We start from the raw sequence: 20,071 nt of genomic DNA on the forward strand, positions 1-20,071 counted from the left end.
AACTTTATTTCCTCCTTCGTTGCTTTTCACTATTCCTCTTTTTCAACTGCTTCCTCAAAAGTTATAGGATCTGAAATAAACAAAGAAAATATTGAGTCATAAATTTCTATTAGTGATGAAATTTCCTAGAGGGTTTCATCCGAGAAATTAGAATTTAAACTACTATTGGGTGACGTTGACGATGAACTTGTTGGAGTAGGATCTATCATTTGATTCTATGGAGTGTTAGTTCTATTGGAATCTGAATTTGTGTTCCACCTTTATTGGTCTCTCAATTCTAACCTACCCTTTCATCAGACATAATATTTTTGTTAATAATAACTTTACCACTAATAGGATTATATAATCAATATGCTTTGGATCGTAAGGAATAATCAATTAAGATGTATTTTTTATATTTTTTATCAAGCTTGTGATGGTTTTGTGAATTCACTAAAGCATAAGTAATACAATAAAAAATTCTTAGATAACTTACACTTGGTTTCATACCATACTAAGTCTTAAAAGGAGTTTGATTCGTAATAGTCTTGATGAATTATTCAACAAATAAACTATTGTTGCAACTACTTCTACTCATTTGGAAGGTATTTTCCTTTAAACAAATTTCTTGTCATTTCAACAACAGTTCGATTCTTACATTCAGCTGCACCATTTTGCTCCGATGTATATGGTGCTATCAATCTGCACCATTTTGCTCCGATGTATATGGTGCTATCAATTTTCTATGAATACCATTTTCTTCACAAAAAGAATTAGACTCATTAGATAAAAATTCACATAGAAAAAGTTATATCATTATTTATAGAGTTTCACATAGGGTCTACTAAAACTTTAACTCTTAATAATAAATAAATATTAAATAAATTAAATCGACTCAATAAATAACTAGATTAAATAGACTTAATAAATATTATTCAAAAATTTAGAAAAAAAGATATGGGCTATCGGGTGCCTATAAAGCATCACTATTTGACACTTACCAAACGATAATAACGTGGCTTGCACACTTGATTAGTGTTTTCCTGCGGTGTAAGCGCGCCCACCCTTCGTTCTACCCTTCCATCGAAAGCATGCATTGCTTATTTGGACAACATCGTGTAGCACAATCCATCGAGTGGGCAGGCCCGTTTTCGGAGCCTCGCAAGTTGGATATTCGTAGATCACACGGTGAAGGAAGACAGTGTTCGGGACCTTAACTTGTCTATAGAACGCGCTCTCCTCTTCCTCCGCATAAATCTCACTGCTCCACTATATAACTTCTCCTTTGATGGCTGCTATCTCCTCAGCCTCACGTCTTCTTTGTTGTTGTTGTTATTCTTCTTCCTCCCTCGTATTCATTTATCATCTGAAAGGATGATGAGATTCACCTCCGTCCTCCTCACCCTTTTTCTCTTCCTTCTCCTCCACCAAGGCTCTTCTCCAAAGGCCACGGCCGCCACCCACCCCGACATTGTCGATGAGACCTGCAGGCGGATCGCGGACGACGACCCCAACGTGAACTACACCTTCTGCACGCAGGCCCTGAGGTCGGTTTCCAAGAGCAAGCGCGCCGACATTCGGGGGTTGGCCATCATATCGCTGAAGCTGGCGAAGGCCAACGCGACGCACGCCAAGTCCAGGGTGAAGGGGCTGTTGAAGGAGAAGCAGCTGAGCACGTACCGGAAGTCCTGCCTGCAGACCTGCCGAGAGCTATACTCCGACGCGGCGTCCAGCTTCAGGAACTCCGTCAAGCAAATCAAGTCGGGTCGGTATGCTGATGCCAAGGTGTACATAAGCAGCGCTGTGGACGCACCCGGCGAGTGCGAGGATAGCTTCCAAGAGGGGGATATCACGTCGCCGCTCACCAAGGTGAACTACGACCTGTTCCAGCTCGCCGTCATCGCCCTCGCCATCACCGCTCGCCTGGGATGATGTCTATTTCCTTGTCGTATACACTACCACACTGGTTCTCGGTTCCGACTTGTAGCGGGTTGATATGGATCAAGTCATGATCGAATTCAATATAGAATCTTCACGTGCTTGTTTAGTCTTCTCTTGTTCTTTTCCTCCTCCAGCTGAAAGGTAACCGGATCCAACTTACCCAAGACCAGCTGGGAGAAGGCAGCAAAGTTACTCGAGAGAACGCTGTGAGTGCTCGCATCGTTTAGATGGGTTAGTGAAGTACGAACCAAGAGAAGGCCATGCCACAGTAGCCGCAGTAAGGATTAGGTTGAAGAGCGCAAGCAAATTAGCTGGGCAAAAAGCCTTGTGCTACGCAAGCTTCACATTACCTCAAGTAACATGGGCCGACAAGAACTCTTCGTATGTGAAAACAATCGCTTTACCCAATTCGCCGATGTTCCTGAATATGCCAAGCCCTAAGATATTGATGAAACAACAAGATATCCGCCAAAAGATATTGATGAAACAATAACTAGTATAGCAATAAGATATTGATGAAATAACCTGAAGATATCGGGCAAAAGTATTTTGTTCCAGCATTACAGGCACAATCTCACAGAAAGGTAGTATTTACAAATGAGCAAACAATTAAGCTGGTAGTGACGAGTGAAATCAAATATATTGGCTAAAAATTGAATGATACAATGAAATAAAAGGACAGAAAGGTAGTTAAACAAAAATCAACAGATCAGAGCTGTCATTTTTTCTTCCACCCATCAATATTGCCTCGGTTTTTTCCTGACCTAATTCAAAGCAACATAAATCTTCCGACAGGGTCTTGATCACTAATCCACAAACAACTCTGTACTCAATTGGATTAAGGATGAACAGAAGGAACCCTCATATAATTCGGCAGATCTGCTTACTATCAATTGTTCGATAAAATAATAAAAATAATAATATTTGACGTAAGTACTTTAATCTGGCCAAATTGTTGTTACACTGGCACCCTTTTGCCTCCATGGCGATCAAAGAACTGAAAAGGGAATATTGAAATAAACATTAGATATCACCAAGTTTAGATTTAGAGACAAATTTGATCGGATAGGTTCAGTATATGTGCTCACTGATGTGACAAATGGTTGTTGGAATATCCATCCAAGAATAGGGATCTTCTGCAAGAAAACTGCAAGGATTGACCAAAAGCCACTGCCAAATAAACCAAGTCAGAAGCCCGAAAGATGACAAGCTTACTAGTTAAGATAACAACACCCAACAAAGTACAAAGAGCGATGATAGGGGTTAAACCTGAAGAGAACAATGAAACCATATGATTCCAAGATCATGCCAATTACAGGCCATCCGACCAGGACTAGAAAGAAGCCAGCTCCAAATGAGATTGTCCCCTGTAAAATGAGCAAAGGGTTCAATCAGTTATAAAAAGCAAATGCTTTAAATTCAGTTTGACTGATAGTGAAACCTTGTAGTTCTTAGGTTTGGCAAAGAATTGTAGTGTCGATTTTAGCCCAATGGTCAACATCAGACCTGAAAGAAAGAGAATCTGATGGTCCACAAAAAAATTAATATTTAGCTTCACAATTTAAGAAAAAAAGAAAAATAGAAGAGAACCCAGTGAAGTACGAGTTCAAACTTACATTGCCCATTGCTAGAAGTGCCTTATCAAAGAAAAAAATGATTCCAAGGAATGAGAAAAATATCCCAAACCCAGTCAATCCCAGCCCAATCTCTGTGCCAGATGGAAAATATAGATTATGAGACATCAAAGAAGATACTAGCGGACAGTAAGATGACAGGTGTCCTTGCAACAGCATAAAAAGTCCAACTTCAGGTGAATGCAAAAGAAAATTTGGAATGTCATGGCAAAATAGTAGGTGGGTGCAATGTAGCACAAGAAGTTTACCCTTTTGACTGAATAGATGAACTCAAGAATTCACAGATATAAGGATCAACAAAAGCATATTGCTAATTGATGTTCAACATTATATATTTTCTAATTTGTGTGAAAAATTACAACAAAGCATGATTAAATGATGCCATTGCAGACCCTTCAAGAGCCCTGGCCAAAGGTCTCCAATATCAACTATGATAAGAAAAAAGACCTTCAATGTGGTCAGGCGAAGGATCTCTCGAATGTTAACTATGATAAGCAGTCCATTGATGATCTGCCGCTTCAAGAATGTGACAGAACTGGTTTCCATGATACTTGCAATTTAATTTCAAAATGTCAGCTTTTTGCAACTTCTTTCGCATACTAAACTTTGGACAATTTAGCTTTCTACAAATTTTGGTCTCATCCACTTGCATGGGCTTAGAAAAGAAAATGAATGAAAAATATCAGTGATTAGTTTATCATGCTAAACCATCAGACAAAGAGACCTTACTAGCACTGAAACAGTTTTTTTACATTAAGAAAACCATTTCAATTCAAAATGACTCAAATGTTGTTTACAATATCAGAAGTTAGAATTTTAACCTGTCAAGTATGACACGACATACTTAAGACAATTGTCTATAGACACTATACAATAAGCTTATGTCATGCCCTATCAACCATCTCAACTTTTAGATGCCACTTAAGATTGACTCTGAACATGTTTTTTGAACTATGAACATATGGCAAATCATATAAATCTTACGTTAGATTGGACCACGGACTAAAAAATGGCTTGTAAGAGTCTTCAAATTACTTTTAAAAACTTAAAAATAAGATAACGATAAAAAAATTTGAAACATGGGTCATATAAAAACTACTGTAAAAAATACCAAAAAAATTAACAAAACAAGCACCAAACACTAAAACTAACCCATATGCTCATCGTTAAGCCCACTCTAGCAGATCCAAGTAACAAAATATCAATGCATCTTTAATCAATTTAATTTTCATAGTGCAGTATAATGTTTTATTGGCCAAATATCATAAAACACTCTATATATAACATTTCGACTAAAACTACCTCTAACTATATCATTAAAATTATCGTAATATCCATTTGTTATTCTCAAAAGTTGCAAAACTAAGGATAATCATATTTTTTATAAGCTTATCATAATAGTTCACATTCAAAAGAAGGTTCGGAAAACTTCAAAGAAGAGTCAAAAGCAATTAAGCAGTATCTAAAGAGAGTAACATACACATATTATTTATCAAGGTATAGTATCATCCGTGCTACAGACCCACATGTTATGATCATAAAGGACCCTGATTAAGGATAGGATCAGCACAAGAAAATTTTGATCTGGAGCATCCAAATTGTTGTAGATCCATATTGTTGTACTAATCCTTTAATTCAATTAAAAAGCATTCAACCAAATTCCATAAATTTTTTTATTCAAAGGATCAACAAGTCAATGCAACAACTCAAGCGGTTTGAGCCATGACAATAAGGTTCAAAGTCCTATGATTTTAATTTACTTGTCACAAGTAGTAGTGTATGTTATGCTAACTTGTCCAGTAATTCACCCAACTGTAGTTTTGCATAGAATGTTGGATTCTTTAGCTACAATCATTTGATAACTAAATCACAAGTCACAAGCATGCATAAAGCACAGAGATCATACTTTTTTGGTCATTCATCTCAAAAGAAACCATCCCGCCAAGTTATAGCCTATGGGGAAAAACCTGCAACAGAAACAACTTGTAAGAATCAGACTTTATTGCATCTGTGCGTTTCATCAGAAAAAAAAAAAAGATAATTGATGAACAACAAAAGAAACTAAATAGGAAATTAAATAAATCTTTAGAACAGTGCCCGTCATGACAGAATGATCATATCTATGACATGGTGGTGCTGAGTTCATGCCCCATTACATGCAGATAGATAACAGAGTGGAGATACAAGAACATGCAAACACGACCAACAATACCATAGAGCAAGAAATAAACCAAATTGAAATTTCAAAAATAACCAAATATTTTTAAGTACAAATTTAAAATTCTAATATGAAACTAAAACAATTATCTAATAATAAATAAAACATCAACAACTATTTATCTAAAATATAACATTAATAGAATCATAAAAAAATCTAGGAGCAATAGCTCTGCCTGTCGCACCAACACTCAAAAGAAGCTCGTCTAGCCCCGATGCTCTATAGTAGTAATATATTCGGAAAACACTACAAAGCAGGGGATTCATGAAACGAGCACAGAGGAGAAGAATATGATGTGACACGGGACAGAAAAGCAGTAGGTTTATGCTTGATATTATGCAATATAAGGATCTTTTCCGAGACACCACATTGCATTCATAATATCACGGGCAATGACAGAGAGTACATAGTGTCAATCAACCGGAATGGTTACTAAATTAAAAGTATGATACCACTGTAATACTGCCTACTTACTTCCAGATTATCTTGTCCTGACTCGTATATTCTTCTCCATATTCTTGAAGGTGTACTCTTTTACATATGGTGGAACTGCTATACAACCTACTTCCAGTATTTTTTCCTGCCAACTATTTAATTCCTTTCACGACATAAAACACTAAGAATATATTGATCTATGGTGTCAGACGTTTACTCATAATTCACTGAGGCATGTAAATCCCATCAACGGGCAGTGACAACCTGTAATAAAAAGCTATACTCGTAGCAATACATGTAAAATGAAATTGTGATAAACTGACTGTTAGATGAGGGAAATATTTGAGATTCCCATCACTGCAACTAAAGCGATTTTAGAGGAGATTAAATCGTACTTCCAATGTCTGTCTCCAACCAAGTGACTCACAGATACCTAGCAGCAACTGGATCCAAAGAAGGTAAAGAAGGGGAAGAAAAACAAATTGACCCAAATATACAGTAATATGCATCAAACAACTGATCAAGAAAACGCGTGAGGGACATTAATGAGATAAACTCCACAGCAACTGAAAAGGGAAGAGATCTCAACCTATTTGGGATCCCAGATAGAGAGGCAGCGAGGAAATGGCCGGGTTCGCAGAGCGGCGTCGATCTCGGATTTTATTGGGTCTCGTGTGTCTCATCCGTAGCACCGACCCAATGAGGCCTCTTTCCTTCCCGTGAAAGAAACCCAATGGGCCAATAGAGCATGAAAACAGAAGCATGCTTTTAATAATAATAATAATAATAATATTATTATTATTATTATTATACAATTTTTTAAAATGGCGAGCGAGTCTATCGGCTATGCTACCAAAGTACACCTGTGATAATAATAATAATAATTATTATTATTATTGTTTTTAATCGATCGAGACTTGACATATGAAACTTAATTAGTAATTATTATTATTATTATATATTTTAATCTGAATCAATTTTATTATCGAGCTTACTAATAAAAAAAAATTATATAATCACATGATATTTCAATCGATCGAAACCTATCACATGAAACCCAATTAAATAATTATGAGACACGAGAAGATATCTTCTGCTCATTGAAGTATGATAAAATAAGATACCACATTTCTCACTTCCAATAAAATTTATTTGAGTTTTGATCTTCGAGATAATTGTCATAGAAAAATCAAACATAAGAAGTCCCATGATATCATATCTATCTCGGTAATGAGTCTTTATCTTTCGTTTATAGAAATATGGATTAATCTCAAATCCACATTATCACAACAACATCTTGAGTGATCATGATTTTTTTTTTTCCCAATCAAAAATCCGGCTCAAGTTATTTTTCTTGTTTAGGTTTTCTTTGGTTTCACCCAAATGTATCCGAGGAACTCTCCATAAATATTTAGAAGAGTAATTTACATAATTTTAGCCTTCATAATTTCATATTCTTGAGTCATCCTAGGAGGCAATTGGTGCCAAAAATTATAATTTTTTTAACAAAATATATATACTGTATATAGGATGGATCTTACGATGAATGAAAAAAGATCGAAAAGATATATATAAATATATATCTTCTGAAGCATTTGGTATACCCCATGTCATTCATTTTATAAATGATACATACATCCAAGATCGAAAAGCATTCAAAACGCTTGTTGCACCCCTAAGACATCCTCTTTTGCAAACAATGAATTTACTTAAAATTAAAAAAGAAATCCAAAGCACTTAATATATCCCAAGTGTCCCATCACTAATGATATATTCATTAAGTACCAAAAAAGCATATGAAGCACTCCACAAACATCCCCTTTGCACATAATATATTCATCTAAGACCGAAGAACATCCCAGAACATAACCTAAAGCATTCTCTTTATGCATACTTTGTCCGCTATGACAAAGATGCATATGAATCACCCGACGTATCTCAAAACATTTCTTTTATCTATAATACATCCATATAAATTAAAAAAATTATCAAAATATAATTTAACTATTTTTTAAACATAGATTATAATGATTGAGATTCTAAAATGATCATTATGTGTAAATCAAGAATAAATAACATGATCATTATTTTTAATCAATCAAAACTTAACACAAAAAACAAAATTAATACTACATGGGGCACGAGCATCTTCCACCTCAAAATTATTTCTTCTATTTGTAAACATTCTTCCATCATATGAGTCCAGAATAGTTAAAACTATTCACTTTGGTGACATTAATTTTAAGCTTATCAAGATGTTTTGTATACATTTACAAATAAAAGCATCATAATAACCTTTTTTATAAAGATAAAAACACTTTGTTAAGATCGATCCATATTTTATTAATTTAATTATTTTAAATATTAGAAATCTTTGTTTCACCAGCTGAAAGCCGTCTTTATCTCCGCTAAGATTGTCGAGATGGGAGATTTAAAACAAAATCAAGATATTAAATAAAAGCTCGCCGCCAAATGGAATAACGGCGTCCCCATAGCCTTCTAGAACTACAATGGCTGACGTGGCGGACCTCTGACTTCAAAACCCAAAGACGCGTCACGGCCGTCGCAGCCTTTTACTTCTCATCGTCCCACATAAACACTCTCACGCGTCGCCGTCCACGTCCACGTCTTCTCATCAAGCAGAACGGACGATGGATTATATCGCCACGTGAGAAATCCCACGCACGATCTTCTTCAAACGCCAGCGGGTTTGCACGCGTCACGGATTAATTCTTCTTAGTCGACCAACCAACCAACCCACTCCCCCGATTTCTTCTTCAGGCGGGCGCATAGGAACCGACGCAGAAGCAACGGCGTCTGATTTGGACGGATGGGATTCGCTCGGTCGATGATTCGGACGGCTGATCCGTTCGTCTCGCATACGGTTCTCCGTGCGAGATCGTGATATGACTCGTTCCGTGGTCTTCAACTCCGAACGCTCACGCTGCCGCCCTCGCCCTGTCGATTCGGTTAGAAAGCCTTTTCCTCCAAGTCTCCTCTCTCGCTATTTCTCGCTCCCTCGATCGCGGAGGCTTTAGGGTTTGGGTGGCGATGGAGAGCTTGATCGGACTGGTGAACAGGATCCAAAGAGCGTGCACGGCGCTCGGCGACCACGGCGATGCCGAGGAGAGCGGCATCGGGTTGCCCACCCTGTGGGAGGCGCTCCCCTCCGTCGTTGTCGTCGGAGGACAGGTGACTTCCCCGTCCTTCGATTTATTCGTGTCTTTGTCGTGGTTTCTCTTAAGCGTCGTTCCTGATGTCGGTTTAAGAGCAGAGTTCGGGAAAGTCTTCGGTCCTGGAGAGCATCGTCGGGAGAGACTTCCTTCCCCGTGGTTCTGGTATGCCTCTGTGGCTCTAGGGTCTCGGTTATTGTGTTTCCATGTCTTTTCTTGATGTTTGATCGTTCCTTTCTCTGCTTTCTGATCTGAAGGGATCGTCACGAGGAGGCCCTTGGTGCTACAGCTGCACAAGGTTGATGAAGGAAAGGTGGAGTACGCCGAGTTCCTCCATCTTCCTAGGAGGAGATTCACCGACTTCTGTCTGTTACTCTCTCCTTAATTATGTTATGTTATCACTTTCAAGTTCTTCTTTCGTGTAACCCTGTTCTTCTTTTATGAATCGTTGATTTCTTGAACTATGGATTTATGATTGATCTATCATTATTATAACTTATAGTCGTTTTTTAAAAAGGAGCACATCAGAATCTCTTGTCTTCACTGATCTATTGGGTAATACAGTGGAGACGGTCATGGATATGCATATTTATGACATGGTTGATTCATGGCTATGTATATTCTCTTGATTTATGCCTATGGAATTATATATTTTTTGACATGATCGACCCTGAGCAACACTATCCATGTGCTTTAGTGTCTTTGTAAGATTTAATTAAGTTGCCTCTTAATGATGACACTCCATAATTTCTTCATGCAGCTCTTGTGCGCAAGGAAATTGAAGATGAAACGGAGAGGTTGACAGGAAAAACAAAACAAATTTCTACCCATCCAATTCATCTCAGCATTTACTCACCAAATGGTACTTAGAGGGTTTGCTTAATTTTTCTTTCAATTGCCTTATGACTTCTACTATTATTTTTGGTGTAATCTCTTTCACATTTGTTTGGTTAATAAATTCTATGCTATGTTGTTAAATAGGGTTAAGACCTAGGTGACAGACCTACACTGCAGTCGTTTATTTGTTGCAAGCATATATTTTCTCATTATTTTCATGGATGGATACATGATATCATTGATACGATATGACATTGATACAAATAACAAGATATATGACATGACATGAATAAATTAAACTGAAAAATACAATTTAAATATGAGTATTCGAAATGCTTTGTAGGAGTATCCAAAAACTACTGTATCTGACATGTGATGAATACAGATATTGCAGATAATTCGAAAGTTTCTTTGACATCTTGAGCTGTGTTTATTGCCTTGGCATTAGCCAAGTCACCCATGACAAGGAAAGTACTTTGAAATATATGCTTTATAGGGTCTATCAAAGTAATATAGTTGAAGCATCAAAGAACTACCCATCGATCTTGAGCCAAATTGTAGATGGAGACCAACCTGTAAGAAAGTTTCTTCTCATCAATGTTGTATAGCTACTACATAAGAATATTAGCTTGAGATTTAATGTTGTATAGCTGTCGCTATGTTCCTACAGTACAATTACCTTACAGCCCTTCCCTACTTTGATGCTATCACAACTTCCATGGATAATTACCAAATACATTGGTACATATTTGATTCTTAATTGTCATTTCTAACAAATTGTTTAAACATATCAAAATGTGCAACTTTGAGATTGAACATTGTGTTTGCCAACAAAAAAAAAAAAAGATTGAACATTGTGACCATATTACTAGGGCTAGTTAAAGTTTGACATGTAAGGCCCTAATCTTTTATTAACTTCTGATGGTTTTTTGTTGACAAGTATGTCAACAATGTGCCAAGATCAAGGCTTGTTCACCCTTTTATTGTTTATATATGCTTTACTTGTGTTTTCGCACTAAACCTGCTTGAACAATTTTTCACTCTTCCAAATCATTGATTTCTAATTCTTATGCAGTTGTGAATTTAACATTGATTGATCTACCTGGACTCACTAAGGTTGCTGTTGGTATGTATCATTTTTGAATCTCTGACCTATTTAAATAACTGATCATCAATATCTAACTTTGGTATATGACTGATTCTACAGAGGGTCAGCCAGATAGTATTGTTCAGGATATTGAAACTATGGTTCGATCATATGTTGCTAAGGTATTCAATTTTGCAGCAAGTAGTTATGCAATTTGTTAGCCTTTAAATTGCAAATGTTAAATTTCAATATCGACACTGAAAGTTATTCTGTTGGACAAAATGAATATTAAATTTATTCACTGGTATTTTATGCATTTCATCATTTTGTAAACAACCTACAAGTTTAATCTTTTGTTGGTAATCAAAAGCACAGTTACTTTTTAAAACTTTGAATGTACATGGGGGAAGACTCTTACTGAACTTCTTTGTGTTAAAATTAGTTAACTAAAACTGGAATCATTTTTTTCAAGTAAGGATAGTTAACAAAATCCTGCTCAATTGATCGAGATTCATATTTGAATCTGCACTCAATCTGTGAGGTGTATTGGTCCAAATAGGACCCCTTAGACAAATTTGTAGTTGTCCTTACACTAAATAACTAGGTTTATAAACATACAAAATATAATGCTAAATAGTAAGTGAAGCTTAAATCATGGTGGTTTTGTAACCATACTACTACCTTGAACAATGACCATTCTAATTGGCTCTTTGTGTTTGTACACATTTTTTTGTTATATCAGTAAATGGTATCTCTTTAACATATCAGTAATTATGCCTCTCTTTCTTGTGTAAACCTTTTTTTTGTGTGTACTCCTGGTCATCCTTGTCAAATTTGCTTGTTTGCTATTTTAGATGGTTTTAATCTGTTCCTTTCCTTTTACAGAGTAGATGAGTTTACTTGTTATCCCATATATTGCAAAATTATAATATTTCTGTTTTGCAGCCAAACTGCATAATACTAGCTATATCACCTGCCAATCAAGATATTGCAACTTCTGATGCAATGAAGCTTGCAAAAGAAGTTGATCCGACAGGTAAGAACATAGCTTAAGCTGTTTCAGCAACGATATCAAACAAATGAGTCAGATGGTTGGGTTAAAACTTATTGCCTACTATCTGGTTGTTGTTATTGTTAATATTAATGATGATGCTGGTATCATTGTAATCATTATGCATCATGTTTTTTATCTAGGATAATTTTCTCATTTAATGAATATTTATTTAAACAATGGGATAGGGGAAAGGACATTTGGAGTTTTAACAAAGCTAGATCTGATGGACAAGGGAACAAATGCCCTAGATGTAAGAATTTAAACCCTTTGCTTTGTTCCAAACAATATATTCCTTTCAAGTGATGAATTATTTTTTTCCCTCCTGTTCTCAGGTTCTTGAAGGAAGATCATATCGACTACAATATCCATGGGTCGGTGTGGTTAACCGTTCACAGGCAGATATTAACAAGAATGTTGATATGATTGTTGCCAGAAGAAAAGAACGGGAATATTTTGCAACTAGTCCTGATTATTCACATGTAGCCAGTAGAATGGGCTCTGAATACCTGGCTAAGCTTCTGTCAAAGGTAAATTATTTTGACTACAAAATCAGAAGCTTCCCTTGTGTGATGATTTTGGAAATGTACTTACTCTAAAACTGTTGCAAAATGGTTTCAGCATTTAGAGTCTGTGATTAGGTCTCGTATTCCAAGCATCACATCTTTAATAAATAAAACCATAGATGAACTTGAGGCAGAGATGAACCATCTCGGTAGACCCATTGCTGTTGACGCAGGGGTAAGTACCCATATCCTTATTTTTGAGTTTTCTTGAAGAGAAATTGAAAACTAACTGTAGTTTGAATCAGGCTCAATTGTACACCATATTGGAAATGTGCCGAGCATTTGATCGAGTCTTCAAAGAACATCTAGATGGAGGGTGAGTTTGTTGTTTCTTTTATCGCAGACCAATTTTCCTTGTGTATTTATATTGATGCAACTACCAAAGCTATGTATATGTTGCTCTTGAACATTAAAAATCTCTTCTTTCTTTTTAATGGGTATCTAAAAAGTGTGATGCTACCGCATAGGATGACATATTCTGTAGTGCGTTGCATAAGGTTTGCATGGGGTGCATGAGGATTCAGCCTCAAACCCTTGACACCCAAGTCAGAATAGGGAGAAACGTGATTGAATTTGATGAATCACATACTATTGCAATATATGAAATGTGATGTATTGATAATTTCTTCAAACACATGCAAACATCACCGTTTACTATCACAAAACTAACATTTACCCCTTTACTCATTTTTAAGTAAAACTTATTTCCTTTTACTTTGTGCTGGTTATTACAATTAAATGGAACCATATCGTCTGTCACATTTATTAGCCGGAATTTTGAAGGTAGGATAGGCATAGTGCAGGTTCTCATATTTTCATACATTGTAGATATCAATTAAATAAATTATGGCACTGACAGTTGACAATGGCACTTATATATACTTTTCTTTATATTTTATTCACAGCAACAACCATCAAATCCCAAATATCTCTTTTCCTGTCATTGTGTTATATTAAGGGTCACGTTTTTTTTAATCTCATTCATGAAGAGATACTATGCTATCTAATTACTTGCTTCGCTAGGCCTTGTTTTTCTTAGTCTTGTCTTGAACTTCTTATCGTTTATGTAATGACGATTCTTTATGAGCCACTCCTAGAATATTTGCATTTAATGTGAATGATTTGATAATTTTGCTACTTATATCATTTCATTAATTGTCTTGATTTCTAGCTACATAGGCAAATCAATCACATTTGTTTTCTTTGAAATTTATACTACATAAGCACAGGCGGCCTGGTGGTGATCGAATTTATGGTGTATTTGACAATCAACTCCCTGCTGCTCTGAAGAAACTTCCGTTCGACCGGTACCTGTCGCTGCAGAATGTAAAGAAGGTGGTCTCTGAAGCAGATGGTTATCAGCCTCACTTAATTGCTCCTGAGCAAGGATATCGCCGTCTAATTGAAGGTGGACTGGGTTACTTCAGAGGCCCAGCCGAGGCATCCGTTGATGCTGTATGTTTCCTCTCTGTAGCCTGATTACTGTTTATATACTTGCCACTCTCTCATCAAACTCACTCATCCTAAATGGAAGCTTTTGAGGAGAGGATATATTTTCTCTTCGGTTGATAGCATCTTGCTCCTATTTCAGGTACATTATGTCTTAAAGGAACTTGTAAGGCTGTCAATAGGAGAGACTCAGGTAAAAATTTATGCATTTGTCATCATATGAAGCACTATTTGTTCCCATGAAATAGCAAATCAGTCGCCGGTCTATTCAACTGACAGGAATTGAGAAGGTTCCCCACTCTGCAAACAGAGTTAGCCGCTGCCGCATATGAAGCCCTGGAAAGATTCCGCGAAGACAGTCGAAAGACTGCACTTCGACTTGTTGACATGGAGGCCTCATACTTGACAGTGGAATTCTTCCGCAAGCTCCCGCAAGAGGTGGAAAGGGGCAATAACCCTGCTGGTAGTAATCCTACTGGCAAAAAACCTGATGACAGTAATCCTGCTGGTCCTACAATTGATCGATATGGCGAGGGACATTTCAGGAGGATAGGATCAAATGTATCCGCGTACATTAGCATGGTATCAGACACACTCAGAAACACTATACCAAAAGCTGTGGTCTACTGTCAAGTTCAAGAAGCCAAGCGATCTCTGCTCAATCATTTCTATACGCAAGTGGGGAAAAAGGAGGTTGGCTTGTTTCTGCAACTGATAACTTGAGATCATGTCTTTCGCGTCCTTTTATTATGATACGATTGTAATGCTAGTTTGCCGTACAGGGAAAGCAGCTCGCATCTATCTTGGATGAGAATCCAGCCTTGATGGAACGCAGGATGCAGTGTGCAAAGAGGCTTGAATTGTACAAATCTGCAAGGGACGAGATTGATTCCGTCTCCTGGAACAGATGAGATTACTTAAAACTTGTTAGGCACTCGTGTAGTATAAATGTTACATATCTGAGAACTACTCACTAAATTTCTTTGCAGCATGCTGCGATTTGTTTTGATTTTATTTCTTGGTCACATTTGCTTCTGTAGTTGCCTTCCAGCAACTCTTAAATATGTTTTGTACTCTTTATCATAGTGCAGTACATAGTGTTGAATTGTTCCTTTATATGTTATTCAGATTTCCATTGCAATGTACCCATCGGTTCCTTGCGTTCGTAAAAATTGATTAGATCATATGGGTTTGCAGTTTTTTATCGAGATGTTGTTATCAACCATTAAAATTTTTATAACTGAACTAAATTAACTGACATATTCATAGGTTATAAAACCTTGTAAATGGATACGATACATCAGTAACAGTTAGATATTAGGAGATATTGGTGAATGGATCTCAAAAGTAGACTTCTGTAAGCCTTAAAATTGGAGATGAGTACAGAGATCACAACTACATACAACTTAATTTTCTCTTATATAAATTTGTTTTTGTGTTATTTCATCTTTAAAATTCCTTTTATTTGCCAGATCATTTCCCCATGTATGCTTGTATGGAACAGAAAAAACAAAATACGATAGATAGATATGTTCTCGAAGTATTAGACATGGCCTCAACAAGATGCAAAGCCAAAGGCGGACACGAGAAGGAAAACAAGAATTTAATGAAGTAATTGAAAGTTACCATTCAAAATCATCAAGTGGATCAGTAGATCAAGGAATCGGATTTCTTCATCATATTCTCCTTATTCAATGAATAAATATCATTGCAAATTTCTTGATCGTCATCCCAGATCTCCACGTATGATCAAAAGAAAAATGTCTACGGTCGTTTAAAGAGGTGCATATACATGCCAAGAACTAATACTCCATGTTACCTCTCTTTTTCTGATGCAACAATATCGATATCTGTATTCTCCAGCACCGACCCACCCTGTCTAATTCTTCCAATGCCAGCCAAAGCTTTGGATCTTCATAGTCGTTTATAAGGAAGGTAGACTTGTCTCCTCGATATTGGCAGTTCTCTTGGTAGACTTGCTCCACTCAAAGCTGTTCTGTTCGATGTTGATGGAACTCTGTGCGATTCAGATCCTCTTCATTATTATGCCTTTCGGGAAATGCTGCAAGAGGTAGGATGTGCCTTATGTTTTCCATTGTGATAATTAATCCTTGTGGTATCTCAGCTTCCTACTAAGAAAAAAAAGACTCGCAGATCGGTTACAATAATGGAGTCCCCATAGACGAAGAATTCTTCGTAAGAAATATTGCTGGAAGGCACAGTGAAGATACTGCTAAAATGTTATTTCCTGACTGGGATCATGAGGAGGCCATGAAATTTGTCGACGATAAGGAAGCTATGTTCCGTAGGCCATGAAATTTGAAGACCTTCCATCAACCTGAGTGTACATACATACACACCTCTGTCTTCACAATATCATATAAATTAGCGATGTTTACAAAGGAAGATTTTATTTTTGTATTTATAGGTTAGTATCTAAACAGTTGAAGGCAATAGAAGGTCTCCACAAGCTATGCAAATGGGTCAAAGATCGAGGCTTGAAGCATGCAGCAGTCACCAATGCCCCGAGGCCTAATGCAGAGCTTATGATTTCAATGCTTGGTCTCACTGATTTCTTTGATGCTGCAGTAATTGGAAGCGAATGCCAAAGAGCCAAACCGTTCCCTGATCCATATTTGAAGGATCTCGAGAAGCTTAACGTCTCCGTGGAACATACATTCATCTTCGAGGTTGGTCTAGTGGGAAAAAAGAAACATCATAATGGCAAATTGCCATTTATAGTTCATTTGTTCAGCAAGAGCAACCAATTTAATTACTTCCATTAGTCATCTTTCCAAATCCTCAATGGCAACTCACTACATTCTTTATTAATATTCTCTAGATCTTTTACATTTTATCTTAAATGAATGTAGCATGCACCTCTTTGTTGCTTATCTCTCCTACTCCTATAACTTATACACAAGCCAAGATATTTAGTTATGTACTACTGACTTCTTACTTTTTTTCCCAACCTCATCTCCGACAATGACAATTTTATATCCTATGCAAACATCAAAGTCAGTAATTTGAGAAAATTCTTAGCAGCTAAGCAAGATCCTCTGGGGACACGCCAAATGACTCAATACATGCCACTTAGGGTTATGACATTTTTACAATATACCAAATAATAATCTTTTACTCCCTATTTCTAATCCCAAATTTGATATCAGGATACAAATTGGGATATCAGTTCAAAGTCATTCCATACCAGCATATCCAAGTATCTTAGAGTATCTATCTTTAAGTGACAAATTTAAATATATTCATACAAGGGAGATTGTTACCTCAAAAAGAAGAAAACATAATTTGATTGGTCCTCTATATAACGTAGACTATTTTCTTTTCTTTTTTTCCCCCTTCTTTTCATTTGCTTTAATATAGTGTCTAGACTATATCTTAGTTGAACATCTCATTCATGGAATAATCAGGTGTTTACATCTACAGCCATCACAATCTTCTCCGAGTTGGCATTCATACTATATATGGTTCATGTTCATTTTTGCATCAAACAAACATGGTTATAGAAATTAGTAGCCACCTAATGTGTCCTTGTTTGATGATTGGGAGTGGATACAGATATGTCTTTCAATTTTGCTCCCCAGTTAAACTTGGCAGAATGAAACATACACACTCTGCAGCAAGAACATGGAACCACTGGCGGCATTTGGTAGCTGTGCTCTATCAATCATCTCCTGTTTGGTGGGAAAACCCCTAATCAAATTAGCAAAAATCATGCTGCAAACATCTGCTGTTCTTCCCCAATGCATCTAAAGACCCATTCTCCATCTTTTTATTTTTTTGCTTTCTACTATGGAAACAACGGCTTACCAAATCATTCTGAAAATTTGCCAGATAATAAATAGTAGTTGGATAGATGATCGAGGAAGTCATCGATCAATTCGTATCTACCATCTTTACCAAAGGATCCCTCTTCTAAGGACAAAAGGATGTTCCATCTCCAGACATGCTCGATTTCCCCCCAAAAGAGAAGTAAAGAACAATAAAGAGAGGGGGATCGAAAGCAATCTCACCTTTCAGGAGAGTGGGAGTTCGAAAAGATCGACATCTTTCTTGGGGGAACCGAAAGACGATTCTACGAGAGAGTGGAGGCGCCTCGTCGGATCGCTGCCCACCTTTCACCGCTCTCTCGCTTATTAACGGGATCGTCTATCAAAGGCGACCCAAAGACCCTTCGATTTCTGTTGTCGCCTGCTACAAAGAAAGAAAGTTCGTTCCTTCCTGGCTTCTGTCTCGTGGTGTGTTCTTTTCCACTGCCGGGGGTTGACACCACTTGTTCCGGACCCACAACACGTGGGGCCTCCGCCGTTCCGTACGTCGACCGAGTTCTTTTAAAAGACCAACTCTCTCCTCTGCTGGGGACCGACATAAACGTGCGCCCAAGAAAAGAAAAGAGAAAAAAAAAATAAAAACACCCATTAATACTTTTGGATATACTCGGTGTTTCTTTCTTTTTCATATTTTTAAATACTTATCGTTTATGTTTACCCTCATTAACGATGGTTCCAATCGAAGTGAATTGATTTTCAGTTTGATTAAAATAAGATAAATCTGAAACAAATCGATTCAAACATATCTAATCTAGTCAGTTTAATTCAATTTAATTAACCAATTAATTAATTTATAATTTTAAATTATTTTAACTCTATACTCATCGCTTCTCTTTGACTTTAACAATTTTAAAATATATATTTTTTAAGTAAATCAATCCAATTGAGTCATCTTGATCCAATTAAGTTAATAGATAAAGAGTTATAAAATTGACCGAGATAATAAAATTTATGAAATTAAACTTACATCACTTGTGAAATTATGACATGTAAATTGAATCAACATATATCTAATTTGATCGTCAATTCGTGAAACCTAGTATCCATTCGTTTGAGCACCCTTAATCATCACAGAGTTTATATATTATCTCTTTATAAAGGGGACCAACTGCACTTTGGCCCTTTTCTTTAAATATGTAATCGAGCCAATTTCAAGCACTCGAATTAGGACTAATTATATATTATCTCTTTTATAATTAATTATATTAATATCCCTATGATTATTTTAAAAAATAATTATAAAGTTATATTCACATACTTATAATTATGAAAGTAAAATAATTAGATTAATTTATATTAACGATATTAATTTTATCAAAAACTATAAAAAAATTTTAATGTTCAGTGGCGAATGACGACGCCATTGGCGTTGGTGATGAGCGACCCCCTCCCACTTTGCATACGTGTCAACGTTAATGCATATGTCAAGTAACCGTTAATGCATATGTCAAGTAACCGTCACCCTCCGATCTATATTCTCTCGATAAGTTTTGTACCGTGTCCGACCACTTTCCCAACGAATGGTCATTGTTGTCGAATGAGACCATCACCTTAGATGCTTTGTTCCCAGACGACTTGAGATCCTCGCTGGAGTCATTCCACTCCTCCTACATGGAGTAAACCACCTTCTACATCCCTCGATGGATCTACTCTGTGCAAAAGGAGGAGCCCTACTCCACCAACGAGATGTTTGCTCCATGCAAGAGGAGCGGAACTCTGGTAAAGACCCCAAGTCATCTAGGAACAAAGCATCCAACGAGAAGCTAACATCATTATTGAACATCAAAATAGCATACATAATGGTCAAGGCAGAGAAGTGACTCTATCAATGCGAGAAGGTGATGGTCTCGTCC

The 20,071-nt window shown here is 36.7% G+C and overlaps 4 protein-coding genes and 1 long non-coding RNA gene across 8 annotated transcripts; 3 read left to right on the forward strand and 2 right to left on the reverse strand.

Annotated features, from left to right (window-relative positions):
* Positions 1-1,209: 1,209 nt before the first annotated feature.
* Positions 1,210-2,001, forward strand: LOC103973091 (putative invertase inhibitor). The gene has a single exon (XM_009387561.3). It carries the CDS (start codon positions 1,354-1,356, stop codon positions 1,909-1,911), a length of 558 nt encoding a protein of 185 aa, XP_009385836.2. The 5' UTR covers positions 1,210-1,353; the 3' UTR covers positions 1,912-2,001.
* Positions 2,002-2,402: 401 nt separating this feature from the next.
* On the reverse strand, positions 2,403-6,862 carry LOC135633359 (vesicle transport protein GOT1-like). Of its 3 annotated transcripts, none has more exons than XM_065142740.1 (7): positions 6,797-6,862; positions 5,461-5,521; positions 3,537-3,628; positions 3,362-3,442; positions 3,190-3,287; positions 3,009-3,090; positions 2,403-2,917 (listed from the first exon to the last, which is right to left on the reverse strand). In XM_065142740.1, exons 2-7 carry the CDS (start codon positions 5,489-5,491, stop codon positions 2,879-2,881), a joined length of 423 nt encoding a protein of 140 aa, XP_064998812.1. In that variant the 5' UTR covers positions 5,492-5,521; positions 6,797-6,862; the 3' UTR covers positions 2,403-2,878. The 3 variants fall into 3 exon arrangements, with proteins under 3 accessions (XP_064998812.1, XP_064998811.1, XP_064998813.1); XM_065142739.1 differs by lacking the exon at positions 6,797-6,862 and adding an exon at positions 6,603-6,716; XM_065142741.1 differs by lacking the exon at positions 6,797-6,862 and adding an exon at positions 6,247-6,552.
* Positions 6,863-9,133: 2,271 nt separating this feature from the next.
* LOC103973089 (phragmoplastin DRP1E) lies at positions 9,134-15,486 on the forward strand. 2 transcript variants are annotated; one of them, XM_009387556.3, is made up of 15 exons: positions 9,134-9,399; positions 9,482-9,545; positions 9,638-9,745; positions 10,141-10,242; positions 11,293-11,343; positions 11,425-11,486; positions 12,250-12,340; positions 12,544-12,608; positions 12,691-12,885; positions 12,977-13,096; positions 13,167-13,237; positions 14,151-14,376; positions 14,513-14,563; positions 14,650-15,063; positions 15,153-15,486. In XM_009387556.3, the coding sequence occupies exons 1-15, from the start codon at positions 9,259-9,261 to the stop codon at positions 15,279-15,281; spliced, it is 1,890 nt and encodes a 629-aa protein (XP_009385831.2). In that variant the 5' UTR covers positions 9,134-9,258; the 3' UTR covers positions 15,282-15,486. The 2 variants fall into 2 exon arrangements, with proteins under 2 accessions (XP_009385831.2, XP_064997783.1); XM_065141711.1 differs by having other exon boundaries at positions 9,248-9,399; positions 9,477-9,545.
* LOC135632873 (uncharacterized) lies at positions 14,550-19,520 on the reverse strand. The gene is made up of 2 exons (XR_010494843.1): positions 18,402-19,520; positions 14,550-15,268 (listed from the first exon to the last, which is right to left on the reverse strand). It is a non-coding gene; the product is annotated as an uncharacterized LOC135632873 (long non-coding RNA).
* Positions 16,163-17,156, forward strand: LOC135633145 (haloacid dehalogenase-like hydrolase domain-containing protein Sgpp). Its single transcript, XM_065142267.1, has 4 exons — positions 16,163-16,222; positions 16,310-16,441; positions 16,525-16,679; positions 16,799-17,156. Exons 1-4 carry the CDS (start codon positions 16,163-16,165, stop codon positions 17,154-17,156), a joined length of 705 nt encoding a protein of 234 aa, XP_064998339.1.
* Positions 19,521-20,071: the final 551 nt, after the last annotated feature.

Source organism: Musa acuminata, chromosome BXJ3-3, assembly GCF_036884655.1.
Source record: "Musa acuminata AAA Group cultivar baxijiao chromosome BXJ3-3, Cavendish_Baxijiao_AAA, whole genome shotgun sequence".
NCBI lineage: Eukaryota > Viridiplantae > Streptophyta > Magnoliopsida > Zingiberales > Musaceae > Musa > Musa acuminata.